At 50.4% G+C, this 21149-nt stretch overlaps 2 protein-coding genes across 14 annotated transcripts; both read left to right on the top strand.

Moving 5' to 3' along the window:
* The first annotated feature begins 265 nt into the window (after window positions 1-265).
* Window positions 266-12549, top strand: tmpoa (thymopoietin a). 11 transcript variants are annotated; one of them, XM_079335380.1, is made up of 12 exons: window positions 266-598; window positions 6315-6432; window positions 7080-7223; window positions 7333-7460; window positions 9048-9143; window positions 9467-9589; window positions 9841-9918; window positions 10485-10526; window positions 10605-10772; window positions 11091-11219; window positions 11372-11469; window positions 11550-12549. In XM_079335380.1, the coding sequence occupies exons 1-12, from the start codon at window positions 356-358 to the stop codon at window positions 11968-11970; spliced, it is 1788 nt and encodes a 595-aa protein (XP_079191506.1). In that variant the 5' UTR covers window positions 266-355; the 3' UTR covers window positions 11971-12549. The 11 variants fall into 11 exon arrangements, with proteins under 11 accessions (XP_079191506.1, XP_079191508.1, XP_079191507.1 ...); XM_079335382.1 differs by having other exon boundaries at window positions 9464-9589; window positions 10659-10772; XM_079335381.1 differs by having other exon boundaries at window positions 9464-9589; window positions 10605-10769.
* A 921-nt stretch (window positions 12550-13470) lies between these two features.
* On the top strand, window positions 13471-19782 carry slc25a3a (solute carrier family 25 member 3a). 3 transcript variants are annotated; one of them, XM_079335407.1, is made up of 8 exons: window positions 13471-13579; window positions 14382-14548; window positions 16708-16826; window positions 17459-17638; window positions 17759-17940; window positions 18230-18402; window positions 18907-19017; window positions 19386-19782. In XM_079335407.1, the coding sequence occupies exons 2-8, from the start codon at window positions 14407-14409 to the stop codon at window positions 19544-19546; spliced, it is 1068 nt and encodes a 355-aa protein (XP_079191533.1). In that variant the 5' UTR covers window positions 13471-13579; window positions 14382-14406; the 3' UTR covers window positions 19547-19782. The 3 variants fall into 3 exon arrangements, with proteins under 3 accessions (XP_079191533.1, XP_079191531.1, XP_079191532.1); XM_079335405.1 differs by lacking the exon at window positions 16708-16826 and adding an exon at window positions 15682-15806; XM_079335406.1 differs by lacking the exons at window positions 13471-13579; window positions 16708-16826 and adding exons at window positions 13661-13747; window positions 15682-15806.
* The last annotated feature ends 1367 nt before the right edge of the window (window positions 19783-21149 follow it).

Raw genomic sequence — 21149 nt, 5'->3', positions numbered from 1 at the left:
ATTAACCCGCAGAGAGGACCGCCTTGGACCGCTTTCAGTTCTTCATTTATCCTGCGTTCAGGAGGAACCGAGAGCAGCAACACAGAGAGATTTAATCTGACTTCTTCTTCTGCTGTTAAAAACTAAAACTACAGGTTAGAGCTGTTTGTTTCTCCACTTTGTTCCAGTGAGAGGCGCTGCTTCCACATCTAACCTCTCTCTCTCCCCTCCCTCCCTCCGTCTCTCTCTCTCTCTCTCTCGCTCTCTCTCTCTCTCTCTACCCCCCCTCCCTCCCTCCCTCCCTCCCTCCCTCTCCGTGTCTCGCTGACTTTTACCCCGCCGTCGGTGCCTCCTCCCCGGTCACTGAAGCGCAGACATGCCGGAGTACCTGGACGACCCGTCGGTGCTCACCAAAGACAAACTGAAGAGCGAGCTGTTGGCCCACAACGTGGAGCTGCCGAGCGGGAACCCGACCAAAGACGTGTTCGTCCAGCTGTATCTGACCAACCTCACCGCGCAGAACAACCACCGGGACACCGCCGCCACCCTGGACGCCTTCTCCAGCGACGAGGAGCTCCCGCCGGTCGTGATCACCAGCAGGAGTCGGTCCTCCGGAAGGGTGAGTTTCTGCAGGTTTATTAACTTTACTGCAAAGTCTTTAGTTTGGAGCAGGACCTGTTTATGATACAGCACTTAAAGGAACCAACATATTCCTTAAAAAAGTGTTTGTCACCTAAATAACAGCCTGGATGCTTGTATTCTTCCCATGAAGGACTGAGGACTTCACTCAGTCTCAAAACAAAACTTTGTGCAACTTTTAAAAATCTGACCTTTTTTTTTTTTTGGAAGATCCAGGTGTGTTTTTCCTTCATGTGTGGCTCAGTCACCTGATCATGGTCGTTCTGTAAAGTCTTATTAATGTTTTAAATCTGAACTAACCTGTGAATTAACTGTCTAAAACTTCTGCACGCTGCCTTCACCCGTAAGAGTCCACGCCCAAACCTGCACCCCTCTTCCCCACACAAACATCTTCCTCCACATTATTGGAACTTGTCTTTTCCTTTGGGACCCTTCCCGTCTCTCTGAGACCCTGAGCAGTCCTTCCCGTCTCTCTGAGACCCTGAGCAGTCCTTCCCATCTCTCTGAGACCCTGAGCAGTCCTTCCCATCTCTCTGAGACCCTGAGCAGTCCTTCCCATCTCTCTGAGACCCTGAGCAGTCCTTCCCGTCTCTCTGAGACCCTGAGCAGTCCTTCCCGTCTCTCTGGGACCCTGAGCAGTCCTTCCCGTCTCTCTGAGACCCTGAGCAGTCCTTCCCGTCTCTCTGGGACCCTGAGCAGTCCTTCCCGTCTCTCTGGGACCCTGAGCAGTCCTTCCCGTCTCTCTGAGACCCTGAGCAGTCCTTCCCGTCTCTCTGGGACCCTGAGCAGTCCTTCCCGTCTCTCTGGGACCCTGAGCAGTCCTTCCCGTCTCTCTGAGACCCTGAGCAGTGCCTGGACTTCAGTTTTAACCAAAAGCCTCATGAATAAATCTGTGGTGTTTTTCTGCTTTCACTTCCTCTCTCATCGATCGCCCCTCTTTGCATCATCTCACACGTCCTGCACGAGTGTTTCCGATGTGCTTACAGCTTTAGAACTTGTGCTGTGATACAAACATGTGGCTGTTATCTGCACCGTGTGGTTTCTCCTCCTCGCCATGTTAATCATTCACTCTCATCTTCAATCAGACGGCGTCGTGAGCGGACAAACAGAGTCCCTATCTTACCTGCAGAAACAGCCACAGAGCAGACGGAGACGCTGATTGGACGCCTGGCCATAAAAACATCACAGTCTAGTTAAAGTCGGCGTTCAGTAAAGCGTGTGGTTCAATCATTGTTTGATAATCGTTAAACGTTCTTTCATCCCTGAGAGTTATCGACATCCACTGATGTGACGCTCTTTTGCGTTTTGTCGCCCTGACCTGCTGACAGGTGTGTTCGTTACCTGAGAACTGACACTGTGCACACCTGAGACAGGTACATATCTGGACACGGGGCCGGGTCGATGAAAAAGGAAGAACGACTCTGCTCGAGTCACACGGGTCTGATCTGCACCTGAGCTGCTCCCACAGGTGTGCAGCGGGGCCGGTCTGGACTTGTTCGGGGGGGCGTGGTTAGAGGCGGTTTGTACTTGGCCTGAATGAAGGATGTGAGTACAAACAAAGGCAGCGAGGGAAAAATGACAACTCAAACATGTGGGAGGAGTCAGAGGATGTTGTTGCACATTTGAATCAGACGGTTCAGGTGAGAGGTCACCTGACGGACGCTTTACAGCTGTTTGTTTTTAAACAGGTAATGCTGGGGGGGCGGGGGGGGGCGGGGCGGACATATTTAATGCCTTAAATAAAGTCAAAAGGTTCCGACACAGTCTGGTGTTTGACCTCATCGTCACGTCTCCTCTTCCTCGCCACTCGTCATGTGACAGTGATTTGTGTAATCTGACACTGGTGATGTTGGCGTTTGCTGATCCCAGCGCGTGGACTCTCAGGCACACAGGACGCTCGCCGTGTGTCTCCTGCTGTAAAGTCACTTCCTGCCTGTAACTCTGCTCCTGTTAAAGAAGGTCAGAGGTTAACTTTAGAAAGGCTGTCGGCGCTCTGTGGACGGAAAGCATCGCTGCTCTTCTAAACAGAACCATCTGTGTGCTCGCTACAGGGTTTCCCTCGGACAGGAGGTGAGCAGGGGCAGCAAGTTAACCGGATCACGCTGCTTCTTGTCTCATGATCAGGTTAAAGGTTTAGCACGGCTAGGCTAACTCCACCGTCAACCATTCTGAAAACGTGCGACCTTTAGCGGCCACGCGGTGCACGTTTGTTCGTGTTGACAGACACAAAGTGGCGCTCCAATCAGGGCAAGCGTCTCCGTCTGTCCGTCCCTTCATCAGGTCTTCATCCTGCGACCCCAGGACAGTCCTGTCCGTGTAAACTGGGTGCGTGCATCGAGTGGCAGTACGTCCTTACCGCTCCACGCCGCTGATGTCATAGAGACGCTAACGGGGAGTTTCTCTAAACGCCTTTATGAAGCTGCAGGTCTGAGTTCACCACAGTCCAGATCCACATCAGAGTCTCCAAAGGTCCGCTCCAGACAAGAACCAGACGGGTCTGCAGAGGTCATGGTCGTGTTCAAGACCACGTACCTGAGTGCTCAGACCCAAGACCGAATCGTGTGTGTGTGTGTGTGTGTGTGTAATTAGTGTGTGTGTGTGTCCTGTGTCTCTATGCGGTTCGTTGTTGAGGAACATGTGATTACTGGCTGCAGGTGTGTGTTCACTGTGTGTGTGTGTGTTCACTGTGTGTGTGTGTGTGTGTGTGTGTGTGTTCACTGTGTGTGTGTGTGTGTGTGTGTGTGTGTGGGGGGGGGGGGGGGCGACACGGCAGGAAAAAAAGAATTCCTGACATTTCTGAGATTCCTTGTTGGAGTCAAAGCATCTTTTCACAGAGTCACATTCTTGAAGTTTCTCTTGTTTTTCATGCAGAGTGTGTGTGTGTGTGTGTGTGTGTGTGTGTGTGTGTGTCAGCTGTGGCTAACCACACACACACTTTGTTTCTGAGCCGTGCAGCGGCTCCACGCAGCGTGCTCAGGAAAGTCTGACGCTGTTTCAGGGTTTTACTCCAGAGAGAGAGAGAGAGCGAGCGAGCGAGCGAGCAGCGGTGAGCTCAGGCTCCAGTTATGCCTTTTAAAGAGCAGGGTGTGGTCGGCCCAGTCCCCTCCCCCTCCTCTTCTCCCGCTCATTATGAAACGGTCTCTGGCCCACCTCCAGCCAGAACCCCGCCGAGGGCCCACAGAGCGCCAGACGCAGAGTAACACAACCTGTGTGTGTGTGTGTGTGTGTGTGTGTGTGTGTGTGTGTGTGTGTGTGTGTGTGTGTGTGTGTGTGTGTGTGTGTGTGTGTGTGTGTGTGTGTGTGTGTGTGTGTGTGTGTGTGTGTGTGTGTGTGTGTGTGTGTGTGTGTGTGTGTGTGTGTGTGTGTGTGTGTGTGTGTGTGTGTGTGTGTGTGTGTGTGTGTGTGTGTGTGTGTGTGTGTGTGTGTGTGTGTGTGTGTGTGTGTGTGTGTGTGTGTGTGTGTGTCCAAGTTCTTACACACTGAAGGAGCTCAGCATGTTATCTTTGCATTCCTCCGTTTATTTCACTCAGCAGAGCCACAGACGAGGGAGATAGATAGAGAGAGGGAGAGAGAGAGAGACAGAGAGAGGGAGAGAGAGAGAGACAGAGAGAGGGAGAGAGAGAGAGACAGAGAGGGAGAGAGAGAGAGAGAGAGAAATAGATAGAGGGAGAGAGAGAGGGAGCTTTTCTACTCTTGTTGCCATCAGCTGATCTGAGCTGTGAGGTCTTAGCATTAGCATTAGCATGAGGTCAGTGTAAATCCAGATTGACTTCCTGGTATATTGTCCGTGTTGTGGCGTGTAGTAAGCCAGCAGCTTCCTGTGATGGGGTCTCCCTGTGTCATGTTGGAGGGGCTGACGTGTGTGTGACCGGGTTTCATCCTGCTGCACGCTGAGCTCCTCTGTTCTGATGTCTTCTGTCTTGGCTGTGAGAGACGGAGACACGGGGACTCAGTCCGGCTGCAGCTGGCTCCACACGCTGTAATTTCCTGTCGGCGTCAGCCCTGAACTTTGTTTACTATCACGGAGCGCCTGAAGGCAACATCTGCTCACAGCGTCCCTGCTTGGTTTCTCTCTGGTTTCACTCGCTGGGAGGAAATTAAAGGAAACGCTTCAAGTCCAAGCTTGTCCCCGAAGTCTTTTTCCTCTCTGAGCGAGTGCACGTTTGGCGTGTGTCTCCTCATTCCTGCGGCTCGATCATGTGTGAATCCAAGCTCCTGGAATCCACTCGGGAACTTCTCTCACATTTTTTTGAAGTTTATTGAAGGGAAGGAGGCGTGAAGCAGAAACCCGGGGAACAGGTTTCTCCAAACGTTTACGTTAGCGTGTAAAAGTTCAGCCTTCAGCATGTGGGCGCGGTGGGACGGCGTGCGTTTGGACTCTTCTCTTATCGGTGTTCTCAGCTCTTTGTGAACTCTGTATGAACCACTCAGAGTCAGGTCAGTGTGTCCGGAGGTTCTGGTGCCAAACAAACAAACAAACAAATAATTAATTAATTAATGATGGAAAGAAGAAAAACAGAACTGACAAGAAACCTGCATCAAGAATAAAACCAAACAGTGTTTAACATGACTCTACTGGAAGAGCTGTTTAAAAACACAACAGGCTGACTAAACAGTTTATTACTGTATTAAAGGAGCAACATGTAGCTCCGCCCCCTAGTGTTTGAAATGAGTACTGCAGTCTAAACTCTAATCATCACAGAGAGCTGTCTCCTCCTCTGTAGAGACACTGTAGCTTCAGTGTTTAGCCAGCTCTGCATGTGGTGGACACTGTAGCTTCAGTGTTTAGCCAGCTCTGCATGTAGAGACACTGTAGCTTCAGTGTTTAGCCAGCTCTGCATGTGGTGGACACTGTAGCTTCAGTGTTTAGCCAGCTCTGCATGTAGAGACACTGTAGCTTCAGTGTTTAGCCAGCTCTGCATGTGGTGGACACTGTAGCTTCAGTGTTTAGCCAGCTCTGCATGTGGTGGACACTGTAGCTTCAGTGTTTAGCCAGCTCAGCATGTGGTGGACACTGTAGCTTCAGTGTTTAGCCAGCTCTGCATGTGGTGGACACTGTAGCTTCAGTGTTTAGCCAGCTCTGCATATGGTGGACACTGTAGCTTCAGTGTTTAGCCAGCTCTGCATGTGGTGGACACTGTAGCTTCAGTGTTTAGCCAGCTCTGCATGTGGTGGACACTGTAGCTTCAGTGTTTAGCCAGCTCTGCATATGGTGGACACTGTAGCTTCAGTGTTTAGCCAGCTCTGCATGTGGTGGACACTGTAGCTTCAGTGTTTAGCCAGCTCTGCATGTGGTGGACACTGTAGCTTCAGTGTTTAGCCAGCTCTGCATGGGTCTGTAAAGCTTTCTGCGTTCTAACCTCTCTCCATGTTTCATCTCCAACATTGATCCTAGTTTGAGCAGCTTTCTGCTGCTGGAGCTTATTAGAAACATGCAGAGGCTTTTTAGCTCGGGTACAATCACTTCTATCTGAAGCAGTTCCACTGCCCGCTTCCATCGCTGCAACACCTGTTCACCTGATAACTGCTCTCATATCTGGCAAACCCAGGGGCGTCCAAAACGGCCTTCAAAGCCCCGCCTACCTTCTCTGGTCCAATCAGATCCAGAGCATTCAGGAGCAGAATCTAACCCTGACCTCACCCACTTTCCGGACCCACAGTCCGTGGTTATTGACCGCGCTTCCTGTCGTTTGCAGAAAGCGACGAGGAAGACGGATAAAGTCCGGTCTGACGAGCTGGATGTGACCGAGCTGACGGACGAGGGTCTGAAGGACGAGCTGCTGAAGCACGGGGTCGACGCCGGGCCCATCGTGGGTGAGTGTTTTCAGCGAGGTCACACACACACACACACACACACACACACACACACACACACACACAGGTGCTGGGATTCACACGAGGCTCGGACATGTCGGCAAACGGTCTGAGCCTTTCCTGGAATGTGTCGCTCAGCTCTGCGGACCCAATCAGGTCCGAGTCTTTAAACCTCTGTGACTGACAGGTGTCAGAGCCAATCAGACTTGTGACCTTTGACACTGAAGCGTTCTCTTCACTTCTGCACTCTTTCCCATTTGAGCTTCACAGAATGTTAATGAGTGACGTGAGGAGAGATTTTAGAGCAACATCAGGTCTTTACATCTTTTCATTCAGTCACAATAAGAGAAGCTCCTGAGCAGACGACCTCTCTGTTCCTCTCCGACCCTCACAGCTGTCTGAAGCCTGTGTGCACTGTCTGAGCAGCTGCAAGGATCACACACACACACACACACACACACACACACACACACACACACACACACACACACACACACACACACACACAGACCTGCAGCTGTCACTCAGTTCCTGATGGTAGAGCCTGCAGACAGAAGCAATCGATCCTTTCACAATGTGTAAATTCATTTTTCTGTCATGTTTTACTTTATTTGATCCGATCATTTCTCCTCTGCTCGTCTTCTCAGCGTCCACACGCAAACTCTACGAGAAGAAGCTGCAGAAACTTCTGGACGCCGGCCCCGCTCAGCCCACTCAGCTGGTCGTCACAGAGATCCAAGTCAACCACAACGGCAACTCAGAGTCCGACCTGTACAGCGACAAGGAGGACGGTGAGTGTGTGTGTGTGTGTGTGTGATCAGGTTCGAGAGCTCTGCTCTGTGATTGGACAGAAGCTCCTCTGAGGGTTAGAAACTGAAGTTTTATTGTGATTTTTTTCAGAAGTGATACCAGAACCAGAACCTGAACCTGAGCCTGAGCCTGAACCAGTTCCAGTGGTAGAGAGACCACTGAGGAGCCGAGGGAAGACGCCCGTCACCACCCGCACCTCCAGCAGCAAACACCACGTGGTGAGAAACACTCTGTTACCCTGATGGAGATAGAGCAGGGGGTTCTGAAAGGGGGGGGGGGTCTCTGATGGTTTTTGGGAGTCACCTACAGAAGGAGGAAGTTCCTGCCCCCCCCCTGTGTGGAGGTTTTGCAGTGTGTGATGTCAGATGTGAGTTCTGGTTCTGTCCATCTACACGCAGCTCTGATACAAACACACTGACTCTGCTGCTTCGTTCTGACATCACGTCTTCCCTGAGGAGACTCCGCCCCCTCCTGTCTGGCAGGTTTAGTCTCCTGCTGTGAGGTGCGTGTGTGAGCAGGTCAGGAGGAGATATCTCGATATTTGAGTAAACGGTTTAGGACTTAAACGGGTCAGCTGAAGGTGAACACGAGCGGCAGACAAACAAAGCCGCACCTTTTCAACTTCCTGTGCAGACAGGAAGGTCAACAAACCCGCCTGCAGCATCAAAGGGTCGCAGTGTTTGCTTCCTTTCACTCCAATGAAACCAAGTCCAGCTCCCATCACCCTGACCTCTGAACTCGTCCCCTCTTTATTTTAAATCCCTCACACGCTGCAGGCCCGTCTCTTCCTCCTCACACTGTTTCAATGTGCTTCATCAACTCCTCGTCCTCAGCAGCAGGGAGGGCGGGACTCCCCAGCAGCTGCTTTTCATTCCAGCCTTTCCTGCGACGCTGGCACAGGAAGTGGTTTTTCATTTTCCTGGACTTCAGTCCCGCCCAGCTCGGAGCGAGCGTGCAGGCTGCAGAGGATCCGAGCTGATCGCTGCACGTCAGACTGGAAGCACATGATGTGGATTATCTGCTTCACACACTGTGTGTGTGTGTGTGTGTGTGTGTGTGTGTGTGTGTGTGTGTGTGTGTGTGTGTGTGTGTGTGTGTGTGTGTGTGTGTGTGTGTGTGTGTGTGTGTGTGTGTGTGTGTGTGTGTGTGTGTGTGTGTGTGTGTGTGTGTGTGTGTGTGTGTGTGTGTGTGTGTGTGTGTGTGTGTGTGTGTGTGTGTGTGTGTGTGTGTGTGTGTGTGTGTGTGTGTGTGTGTGTGTGTGTGTGTGTGTGTGTGTGTGTGTGTGTGTGTGTGTGTGTGTGTGTGTGTGTGTGTGTGTGTGTGTGTGTGTGTGTGTGTGTGTGTGGAAGTCCTCCCCACATAAACAGTGAACGGCTCCCCCTGCTGGTCAGACTGTAAACACCTGTGGAGTGTTTAGAACACCTTCATAAACACCCTTGTGTGGGAGGGGGGGGGGGGGGTCCTCTCTGGTCACGTGGAGGTTAAAGCTCAGACGTCGCCCTCGTTGCTTCCTGGTTGTGTTTTGTGGTTGTGAGCTGCAGATGTTGTGAGGAGTGAAGTCAGAGCCTGTTCAGAACACAGCTGTGACATCAGTCAGGTGGAGTAAAGTATAAAAGGAGCTGTCCAGCACCAGGTGATCACTTCCTCCAGGAGGGTTCCACTTCCTGAATCCAGTCTGGGTCTTCAGACCGGTCTGCAGGAGGGTCTGTGCAGACTGAGATCAGGGGGAAGAGGGACGTGGTCTCGGGTTGTGTCAGACGCTGAGGTCGATCTGTCCCGCTCTTTGTCTGCTGCCGTGTGTGCAGAGAGAGCAGCTGATGAAGATGGACGACCACGATGAAGAGGAGGAGGAAGAAGTGTTGCAGGTGAAGCGCAGATCCAGGAGGCTTTCTCAGAGAACGGTACCTCTCATCCTCACGCTGTGGTTCCACTCTGTCTCTGTGTGTCCCACCTGCACTCTGGGTTCAGCCCGGACTCGGGTTTGACCCGGGATCATCCTGCAGTCTGCGCCGGGCTTCAAACCCTCCATCCTCCTCTCTGTTCATCGTCTTTGCACACTTCCTTTTCCTCGTGCTTCCTCTGCTCACGGGTGCTCACTTCCTCGCCGCCCTCCGCTCTGGAACGTGTCCTCAAGGCTCGATGTGTGTGTGTGTGTGCGTGCGTGTGTGTGTGTGTGTGTGCGTGCGTGTGTGTGTGTGCGTGTGTGTGTGTGTTGTCCCAGCAGATCGTGCCTGAGGATGTCAGGCCCGCTCTGACGCATCAGGTCCAGACCAAAAGGAGGGTTTCTGAAAGACTGGAGAGTCCAGCTCGAGCTGACCCTCCCTCCACCTCACGCAGGCCTGACAAGGTGGCTCCGCCCACTCACACTCCATACTGTAACGCCACACGATTAAAGCCATCCGATGTGTTATTCCAATGATGGAGAGAAGTAGAAGTCGTATGTTTAAGACGGAGAACGTCGCGCCCTGGTTGTCATGACAACAGAATTTGAAGCCTTAGATACGACTTTAGTAATGACTCATCACCACGGCAACAAAAAGAGCATTCTGGGAAATGTGCAGGAGGTTGTGCTGGCTCACCTTCTGTTTGAAACTGCAGGAGGAAGAGCGTGCGTCCAAACCCAGGAAGGACTCGTCCCACAGGGCGCCCTCGCTGCACGACACGGCGCTGCTGGAGGTTTGTTCAACACCAGAGTCACGTTTACCGTGTGCACACGGGTGACTTCAGGGGGGGGGGGGGGGGAGTACTCGCCATAACTGTGTGATGGATAAACGCCGGCGTGGAGTCCTCTGTTCATTGTTGGATTGAGTGTTTTTGCAGAACGCTCGTTTCAGTCTTCTGTCCATGTCGCTCGTGATGCCTTCAGGGTCACTTTCACACATTCTCATCTGAAGAAGCAAAACGTCAACCTTCAAACTGCATCCCGCCGCTCGCCCACACACACAGCTGAGGGTTAAAGACGGCTCTCTCTCTTTACTGTCACGACCGATGAGCTGGCTCTGATAACTGCTCTCAGATCTGGCAAACCGAGGGGCGTCTAAAACGAGCTTGTTAGTTTCTAAAAGCTGCAGATGCATTGTCAGCGTGCAGCCTTTAGGGGGCGCTGCTGCTGGAAGTACAGATGAGCTGCAGCAACACGCCTCCGTGTGAGCGTCAGGTGAACGCATGATGGAAGACTGAAAACGCAGCTGAAGCAGGTTGAGAGTGGAGGCGGTCCGTCTGAGTCTCTGTTTGTGTGTCAGGAGCCTGAAGCGAGTCCTGAAGCTGAGAGGGCCGCAGTGCGGGTGTGTGCCTCCATCTTTGATTCTCAGCAGCGTTCTTCTTCTTCTCCTCATAAAATAACTGTCTGTGTTTTCTGAAAGCCGCTGAAACCAGCGGCCGCTAAACCGTCCAGACCGTCCTCTCCTGTGGTTCAGACCCCCCAAGTGGACCCGCTCACCTTCAGCCCCATGTGCAACATCTCCCCCATTAAGAGACGCCAGTCCTACTGGTCCCAGTCCGACCCGTTTGGATCTAGACCCAGCAGAGTGGTACTCCTTCACTCAACCATCGTTCACTTCTTTCTGTCCTCACTGGTGTTTCTCCCGTGTGTGTGTGTGTGTGTGTGTGTGTGTGTGTGTGTGTGTGTGTGTGTGTGTGTGTGTGTGTGTGTGTGTGTGTGTGTGTGTGTGTGTGTGTGTGTGTGTGTGTGTGTGTGTGTGTGTGTGTGTGTGTGTGTGTGTGTGTGTGTGTGTGTGTGTGTGTGTGTGTGTGTGTGTGTGTGTGTGTGTGTGTGTGTGTGGCTGTTGAGGCTCTCTGCTCGTTTGTGTGACAGGTTAAATATTTGCTCACACGTTGTCTGTGGTCAGGAGGAGCGAGCCCCCCCTGCTGACGTCCCCCGGCACAAACAGAAGCAGCAGAGAATCTCCAGCTTCCTGTTGTCCTGCGCCGCCGTGCGGACGCTCGGCTCAGTGTCCGCTCCGTCCCGCGGCGTGTCGGTGAGACGGGTAGACAGCTGGAAGTCACTTTCAGCGGTCATGGGGGGGGGGGGTCAGGGATCACGTGGTGAGAGGTGTCAGCAGGGGGCCGAACACGTCTGGAGGGATCAGACAGAAGTTTAATTCACACGGTGGTTTTTCTTCTTGTGAAGGTGGAGAAGATCGCAGCCAGCGAGCATCTTCCCCCGAAGGTGGACGAGGTCCTGAAGGAGCTCTTCCCCAACGACATCAGCAGTCCCACAGGAATCACGTACGTTGAGTTCTACGCTTAACGTGTGACAGTAACCTGATCCATCGCCGGAGAACCAACAAGTGTTTTTTGTTTTTCAGCGCCACCTGCAGACGACCAATCAGAGGAGCAGCCGGCCGCCCGGTGAAGTCCAGTGATCTGTGGAGCGATGAGAACAGCATCTTCTCTCCAAAAACCAGCAAAAGCAGCAGCTCCTCTTCCTTCTACACAGAGAGCCACGTGGTCAACCGGGTGTACAGCCCGCCCCTCACCAACTCCTCCTCCTCCTCCTCCTCCTCCGCCGCCGCCCCTTCTTACTCCTCCTCCTCCAGGCCTCTGTCTGCAGCGCCCCCTGCAGCTCAGAGCACAGCAGCTCCTCACAGGATGTCCCTGTGGAAAAAGCTGCTCCTGCTGGCCGTGGTGGCTGCGTTCCTGTTCCTGGTTTATCAGGCCATGGAGACCAACAGCATCCCGCCCATCAAAGCCCCCGCTGCAGAGGTGGCGAGCGGCAGCGCGGCGTAGAGAGAAGCCGATAGGAGCTTCCTGTCTTTATTTTTCTTTAAGCGTGAATCTTCATGTAGCCCTTTCGTTCCCAGGCGCTGTGAAATGACCTCCGACATCTTTGCCCTCCATGTTTTTGATTTTCCTTCATTTTTAAGTCAGCGAGTCGTTAAACGAGTCGCAGCAGAACTGTTTGAGTGACGCTCGGATCTTCATGGTGAACACAAACCTCAGACGCACACGGTAGCATCCACAGAAACACCAGGACTCTTTTTATTAGCAGGTTATTTTTTGATGTCATACATGCATGGTGTGTGTGTGTGTGTTTCTATCGAACGTGTGTGTGCCTTACTGTCAGTCATTAACAGCTGCAGACGGAGTTTGAACCTCTCGTTTCCTTTTGTACTTTCCTCTGACCGTCTCTGATAAAGAGACAGACGCTCGATGACGTTAAGAATCAAACGCTCATAAATCTTCTTAAAGTGCTACACCGATATTTTCTTAATGTTCTCTTCTAATAAAAGTGAAAGTCTCTGTGTATTCTTCTTAATTATGTATTCACTGAGTATCCAGTTAATAAACTATAACGTTGTTACTGTGGCTGCAGGAGTGTTTGATTTAACAGGAAGTAAGGAAACGGGGAGATGCAGGAGGGATTCTCCTTTGTGTTCCTGTCGTCCACACTTCCTCGCCGCCGTGCAGGACGGAGGTCGAGGGATGGCAGGCTGATGGTGCAGGCTGATGGTGCAGGGCCAGCTCACCTGACTGAAGGTTGGGCTCTGAATGTGCAGTGGGCTGAAGACGAGTCATATTAACCTTTAAGTTACGGCTGTTTGAGCTGTGAGACGTCACTATTGATTCTTTTATTCTGCACATTCAAAACGAGCAGTTTCCCATCTATTAGAAAACACAGGAAACTCTTCTACACACAGATCATCCCTGTGATCATCACATTCATCCTACAGTCAAAAACGATGCTCGCCTTGTTAATTGATGACTCTTAATTGCCTTTAGGTTAGCATGTCTGTTCCGGTCTGTTAGCCCTGTGATCGTCCGGCTGTGTCCAGGTCGTAACCTCCCATCTCGCCCAATGACAGTCGGGGTCAGCGCCGGCCCTTTGTGAACCCGGGTCGTAGCCGCCGGGTGGAGGACTACAGACGGAGACCTAATCACTGACCACTCGGCTTTCAGCACCCATCACCATTTTCATTAACTAACTCCGGAGTAAATTCAATCATCTCTCAGGTGTGTCCAGGTGTGCAGTCACGTCACGGTGGGGGGCGGGCTTTCACACAACCTCATTACTGAGGACAGGAATAGAAGAAGCTACAATTAGATAATCCTCTTAGTGTTTCTAACGAAAGTTTATCATCAGAGGTCAGTCTGTCACACACACGTACATATACACACACATGCACACATACACTTTCTGCACAAAGTTTTTACAAGCACCGCCTTCAAACTTCAACTTGAACTCTGACTGGACACAAAGTCTTGATTGACAGTTCTGTGGCGCTGTTATAATTCGTCAGAGCTTAGAGGCACGCCCCCTGCTGTGACGTCAGGAGAGGTCATTCCCTGAGCAGCCGGTCGCAGTCAGACGGAGGCGCCATCTTAGGACACTGAGAGAGTGAGTGAAGCTTTTTATCATTTAAAATACAAAATAATTATTATTCATTTGAGTCTCATGTGAAGAGGACGTGTGTCTGTACCGATCCGTGACACAGTTTGGTCACCTGGGTCAGAGTGTGCGCGCGCGGAGACCTTCCACCTTGGAGCGGTCAAGTTAGCTTAGCAGGTTAGCATCAGATAGAAGGGGAGAAAGGTGAACGTGCAACGGACGGCGCGTGAGATATAAAGGGACCGTAGCTGAACGGTTTATGTGTTTTAAGTTGAGTCCGATCATTTAAACGTGGTTAGCTTCAATGCCAACATTAACGGTCATTTAAACGCCAAACTAATGTTGCGTTCAGGTGCTCCTCAGATGCTCGGAAAATTAAAGAGTTTTCCACTGACCCCGCTGCGACAGCGAGCTTTAAATCATGTATTAAAAACAACGTAACTAAAACGGTTTTGTACTCAGTACTCACATTAGCTGTAATTAAAGGTTAAAACTGTATGATATATGATAGCTTAGAGAGTCGTTAAACCAACCTTTACTGCGCATTACGTTTTACAACGTTAGGTCTTTAGACTGGAGTTATTGGAATAAACTGCGTTAACTTTGATATTTCGTTTGTATTTTTCGGACGGAACATTCATGTAAATAAAATAATGTTGCCCTGTGGGCAAATAAAGTCTCTTTAAATTGAATAAACTGCGCTAGCCTACACGTGATAGGTCACCCCTGTGTGCGCATGCGTGAGCCGGTGTGGGCGGTTTAGTTTAGCAGTTACCCGAGCTAACAGAAGCTAACGTGTTGGTCATTGCAGCTTGGCCAGCAGACAGGACACCATCATGTACCCGACCGCTCTGACGCAGATGGCTCGGGCCAACCCGTTCAGCGCTCCCCTCTTCAGCCTGCAGAAAGTGGAAGAACCCGCTCAGAACCTCCAAGCACCCCGGAACCGGAACCTGGCGGCGGCTGCCGTCTCTGAAGGTAACCGCTAGCTGCGTTAGCTTAGCCGAGCGGATTAGCAGCTTTAAATCATTTTCTCGTTGAGTAACTCATCTGATACTCGGAGATGTTGGGTTAACTTCCCATCCGAAAGGTTTACCTTTATTTTATATCTTTAAAGTCCATTTTAAAGAAACGTTTCAGGGTTTGTGGGAGGAGTCGGGTCGCAGGCCTCAGACATGTGGAGGACAAGGAAGGACAAAATGTTCACTCTCCTTCAGACACTTTCCTGTTTCCTCTGCTGTGATATAAACTACAGACTGACTGCAGGATGATGAAGTTAAAGTCAAACAGTGAATTTTTAAATGTCACATGATGCTCGTGATGAACAGAGTCTCAGACTGCATGAAGACCAGCAGTAAAGTTATTCAGCAGGAGGAGTCAGGTTCAGCTCCGCAGGTCCAACAACTCCTCTTTCATTTACTCAGGTTGTTAAATATTCACTTACTTACATCAGTTTAAAATCTTCAGATTAGGGAGATGAATCACGATCACTGCAGCATTAATTCAACAGTCTATATATATTATAATTTGATTCTCTCTTTGAGCACGTTTGACCTTCATGATGGTCAAGGTGTAGTAAACATGAAGATCAGCTGGTGTGTTATATCATACGTGCACTCCTAGCGTTCCCCGTGTCCTGCAGCCAAACTTCAGACTCGTGTTTTTAAACCTAAAGATGGAGCGCCGCCTGAAGAGCGTGAAAACTATCAAACATGAGTTTACGTTTCAGGTGATTCATATTTAAATCCAAACTGAGTAAGATCGCAATGAAGCGTGATAAAAGTTAAATATCATTAACCGTTTAATTTCCATGACAACGAATCTGATTGATCAAACTCCTGCACGCGCTCTGAATCAACAGTTCTGTTTGTTAGACATGTATGAAGCTCTTTTTCAATAACAAGGATCTCTTCTCTTTAAATTAGACGTTTTTAAAGTAAAGTCTTACTCAGGAGTGGATCCGTTATGTGAGAGCAAAGAGACTTGACAGTTTCAGGGCCAACTGTCGTCTCTCGCTGCCGGACGGCGTTTGAAGGTGGCATGTTTATGAAACACTGATGGCGTCCTCCCTGAGCTCTCCAGGTTCTGACCGTGTGGCTGTGTTTCCTCAGAGGGAGACAGTTGTGAGTTCGGCTCTCAGAAGTATTTGGTCCTGTGTGGATTTGGTGGGATTCTGAGCTGTGGCACCACGCACACAGCCGTCGTTCCTCTCGATCTGGTCAAATGCAGAATGCAGGTCTGTCCCCCTGACTCGGTGTCTTATTTTTTTACCGTCACGTCTCATCCACCCATAACCCCTCCTCGTGTGAAAATGCACCAATCTGCATGAAGAAATAAAAAGCATCCGCCCAGTCGTGGTGAAGTTATTGGTTTTCATGTGTTGGAGTGATCATAACATGGCTGCATGATTCTGCAACACTATTGTTTATACCCCACGTCGCCCCCCCTCCTCCTCAGTCCACACAGTAGAGGACTGGAGTCTGTGATGGTCAGAAGAGTCGGACCTGAAGGAGAAAATGTCCTGAATGTAAAGTCAGCAGGTGTTTGAGTCTCCTGACTGAAAACACATGAAATCAGAACTTAATCATTAATAATCTGCCTGCCAGGTAAGTCTCCCCTGATACAAGCAGTTAAATCAAATGACTTTATTGTTGTCTTTAAATGATTCAAATCACCAAATTCTGGACCGCAGTGATGGTGTGCATATTTCTGCCGGGCCGCACAGATAAGAGTTCTTCACAGTGAGGCGTGTAGCTGATTGACAGGTGGGCGCCGTGTGACGGTTTGTCAGGAGGCTTAAAACCCGCCTCAGCTTTCAGCTCGTCGTGTCAACTGAACCAAGTCCGGAGAAAAATCCGCGAACTTATTTGTCCTTTGCACCGTCACTGTGGTCCATGAACGCTGACAGTTTAAATCATGTATGAACAATGAACCTGTGGTGTTTCATCCTGATGATGGTGGCATGTTAGTGGCAGAGCGTCTTTAACAGACGAGTCCTCAGACCACATTTAAACCGTCCTGATTTAAAAAGAGGACTCGTCTGTTAAGCGTCTCTGCTGTGGTGTTGATCATTGTGTCCTGTGCTGCACGTCACCCTGCATGTTGCATGTACTGTGTGTCCCCACCTTCTACCACAGACAGCTGCGATTTCGGCTCCTCTAAGTACTATGCCCTGTGTGGCTTTGGGGGTATCCTGAGCTGCGGTCTCACACACACAGCAGTGGTGCCCCTCGACCTTGTCAAGTGCCGCCTGCAGGTTTGTACTGAAGCTGATCTCCCCCCCCCCCCTCTCAGTAGGAAGCTGCTCCTGCAGCCCCGTGTGGGCTCAGTGGCTGGTCCACATGCATACAGATATGTTCTGGGACGTCAAAGCGCTGAAGGAGTTCAGAGTATTAAAACTAAAGGGTGGAGACTGGAGGAAAGCTTGAGTTCATCTGTGAGCTCGTTAGGAAACTATGAGACGAGTCTGAACATGCTTTGTCTTGTCTCAGCGCCTGAAACGATTCGTGATCAGTGATCAGTGCACAACTGTCAGGACGACATTCACACAATTAGACGTCAACATTCAGAGGTTTAAAGAAAACGTACACGACATATGAGTGTAGAAGTGAGCCCAAAGGGTCTTTAGCTTTCTTTCAGACCTGAGTAAGTTTGGGGGGGGGGGGAGATATCTGTATGCAGGTGGGCGAGTCTGGACAACATAAAAAGTTGAAGCTCCACTTTGTAGTCCCACTCAGGGACAGACATATTTATTGTAGTCCAGAGAGCGGACCCCCTTTAGCACTAAGACCTCCAGTGTTGCCCCCCCCTGAGTCTGGTGACAGCAGATCTCAGAGCTGCACGTCATTGGCTGTCCTGTGTCTCACACTCTCATCTCCACCTGTTCAGGTGGACCCAGATAAATACAAGAGCATCGGAAACGGCTTCTCAGTGACTGTGAGGGAAGATGGCGTCAGAGGTCTGGCGAAGGGCTGGGCGCCCACCTTCATCGGGTACTCCATGCAGGGACTCTGCAAGTTCGGCTTCTATGAGGTGTTCAAGATCTTCTACAGCGACCTGCTGGGAGAGGTAAGCTGGACATGCGGCGCTCGCCGCAGGAGGCGTTAGAGGAAAGGACTCACCCCAGAAGGGGGCCTCTGACTTCCTGTTGCCATGGTAACTGAGATGAGATTGTTTTCTCTGTAACAGGAGAACACGTACCTGTGGAGGACATCGTTGTACCTGGCCGCCTCAGCCAGCGCAGAGTTCTTCGCCGACATCGCCCTGGCTCCCATGGAGGCCGTGAAGGTCCGCATCCAGACCCAGCCGGGCTACGCCAACACCCTCAGACAGGCTGTCCCCAAGATGTTCGCCGAGGAGGGCATCTGGGCGTAAGTTAGTCGCCGGCGTGCAATCAATACCCGTGTGCAACACGCTCCTTAGATCCACCTCTGGAGGGCGCTGTGCCCTCGGCAGCTTCTGTGGCTGTACAGTTGGAGGTGCTTGAGTCATTGGCGTGTGAGAACAGTCCACCTGTCCCCCCAGCCCACCTGCAGCACCGGCAGCCCTGTCAAACAGACGGGGAGACCCTGGTGCTGCGAGTCTGGGGGACGGACACGAGAGCTTAATATGTAATGTTTGAATGATCCTCTGTGACCTGATTGGATGAATCCTCTCCAGCTTCTACAAAGGAGTGGTCCCCCTGTGGATGAGGCAGATCCCGTACACCATGATGAAGTTCTCCTGCTTCGAGCGGACCGTGGAGCTGCTCTACAAGCACGTCGTTCCCAAGCCTCGCAGCGAGTGCAGCAAAGGAGAGCAGCTGGTGGTCACCTTCGTGGCCGGTTACATCGGTGAGTGAAACACGCCGTCACTCGGCTCATTTTACTCCTCAGTGTGATTTTAGTCCGAATGAGACATCAGCAGCGAGCTGTGAGCAAACCACCCAGAGGAAACTAGAGAAAGATGCTGGGTCTAAGCGGCTCATGGTTCTGTTACAACAGGAGACAGTCACTTCCTTTTTATTGTCATTCAAATTTGGACTTTACAGCTGAGAATCAGGTCGGATGTAGTGCAGGATAAAAGAGCAGCATCAAGTCTTTCTATAAGGTTGTATATACAAAAGAAGGTGCAGACATAAAAACAAGAGCTGTTGTGAGATTACTGTACGGATAAATATATTGCACGTGTATTTATGTCTGAGTCATGCTCATATTATCTCACTTCCTGTTATGACACGCTGTTTGTGTTGTTACCATTTATGACGGGTTATAAATGCAAACACGACTCTCGGGTGTTTGGATGAGTTTTCCGTTTCCAGCTCGTCTCTGACCGTTTGTCCCGCTCTGTCTCTGCAGCCGGTGTCTTCTGTGCCATCGTGTCTCACCCCGCTGACTCCGTGGTCTCTGTGCTGAACAAGGAGAGCGGCAGCACCGCAGTCCAGGTCCTCAAGAAGCTGGGACCTAAAGGTCAGTATCCACAGAAGTCCACCTGATGGTTAGGGATCAACACGCTCCTTAGATCCACCTCTGGAGGGCGCTGTGCCCTCGGCAGCTTCTGTGGCTGTACAGTTGGAGGTGCTTGAGTCATTGGCGTGTGAGAACAGTCCACCTGTCCCCCCAGCCCACCTGCAGCACCGGCAGCCCTGTCAAACAGACGGGGAGACCCCGGTGCTGCGAGTCTGGGGGACGGACATTCATCTGTCTCTCTAAATGTTGTGTGGAAGTATTGATGCCGTCACACGTGACCTTGAATGAAACGACCTTAGATGGCGTGTAAAAGAACGTGATGACCTCATGTGCGTCTCTCTCTCTCTCTCTCTCTCTCTCGTGTCCAGGTGTGTGGAAGGGTCTGGTCGCCCGTATCATCATGATCGGTACTCTGACCGCCCTGCAGTGGTTCATCTACGACTCTGTCAAGGTCTACTTCCGCCTGCCCCGCCCCCCTCCCCCCGAGATGCCAGAGTCCCTCAAGAAGAAGCTCGGCCTCACAGAGTAAACCCCGCCCCCCTCTCCTCCACTGAGCCCTCAGTCTCCGCCCCCAGAGCTCCGCCTCCACAGCGCACAGCAGTTTTCTATATTTATGTTGTCGGCTCGTCCTCGAGCTGCTTCTACTCGTGTATATTTGAATCCAGCGAGGAGACGCTGGAACTGTCACAGATCCCTCTGTAGAAACCTTCGGCTGTCTGATCATTTCCTCACATTAGAGAATAAAGAGTTAAGTTCCCTGGGGAACGTGTGTCTGTCTCTTGTTCTTTAAGCAACGTTTGGTCCCAAACGGAACCTTAAAGTGCGCTCAGATAAAGTTATTTACCTGAAACATAAGAGAAATGATCCGTGTGTTTAACATGTGATGGTCCCTCCGTCTCTGAGGTGTTTGAAACGAGTTCACCTGTGATGGACACAAACTGGTCCGTCTGTTCAGGGTGAACAAAAGCTCGTTTTGGGAGAAGATGTTACGATGGTTTAAATCAGGGTTTCTTAACCATGGGCCGAAGGGCCGCGAGGGGATAATATGTTTGCATCTGTGGGCCGTAAGGGCCGTGATCGTTGGCCTGCAATATACTCTCCGACCACCAGAGGCAGTATCATCAGTTAGAAGTAGGCCTACATCACGAGAAGGAGAAGAATATTTAGCTTAACGTCTATGGAGAAGCGCTACACAAAACAGAATGCTCTTTTTAATTTCAACAAATCTACCGAACTTCATTGAGCACCTAATTTTATTGCTTTTGTTGCTAAGTTTATATTGTGTTACTTATTTGACAAACATGCACTTAAACATGGTTTTATATGAGCAAAATTAATTAAATGATCTTAACTTGTGCAAGGTTTTATGCATAATTAGCCCATGTATAGGTTCATATATTGATTAAAAAACATACAAATGAAGAACAGGATTCATTATTACAACATAGTGACACAAACAGCTATTAAATAAAAATGACCACAAAAGTTAAATCAGAACCATTCACTCGATTGGGCCCCAGACGACCTTGCCCTGAAAATGTTGGGCCCCAAGGTCAAAAAGGTTAAGAAACCCTGGTTTAAATTGATAAAAATGAAACTTGAATGTTTAAGCTGACCTCAGGCTGATGGTCTGCAGCGGTCTGTTCATTTACAGAGAGGAGAGAGATCATTCCTCGCTCTGAGCCGAGCTGTGCAGGTCACTAACATCTGAGTCCATTTAATGGTTCAATGTAACGTGCACTCTGTTAAACATTAAAAGATGTAAATAAACGTGATCACAAAGAACTGATTTAGCAGACTCAATGAAGTGAGGAAATGTTCTCAAGATATAAATGAGTTAAAGACACTTTACAAGAACATGAACAATCTATTTGTTTTCATAACTAGAAACTCAGAACAAAACATATTTAATGTTAGAACTTTTCATATCCAGCCGCCGGCTCAGTGGACCTCTGCACACCGACCGCTGGACCACAGCGGGCCTCGATCATCTCACTGTGTTCAGACACATCAGCTGTTCTCTGTCCATGTCAGTCTGCTGTTGTGCATCTCTGTTCTGCTTTACATTGTAGTTCTAGTGTCCCGCCACATGGGGGCGTGCTCACTCCACTCTTTCCTGTTTCTGTGTTTAA

The sequence above is a fragment of the Symphodus melops genome, assembly GCF_947650265.1.
Source record: "Symphodus melops genome assembly, chromosome: 22".
In the NCBI taxonomy this organism is placed as follows: domain Eukaryota; kingdom Metazoa; phylum Chordata; class Actinopteri; order Labriformes; family Labridae; genus Symphodus; species Symphodus melops.
The sequence above is the reverse complement of the archived record's forward strand: the minus strand, read 5'-3'. Positions and strand labels throughout refer to the sequence as shown.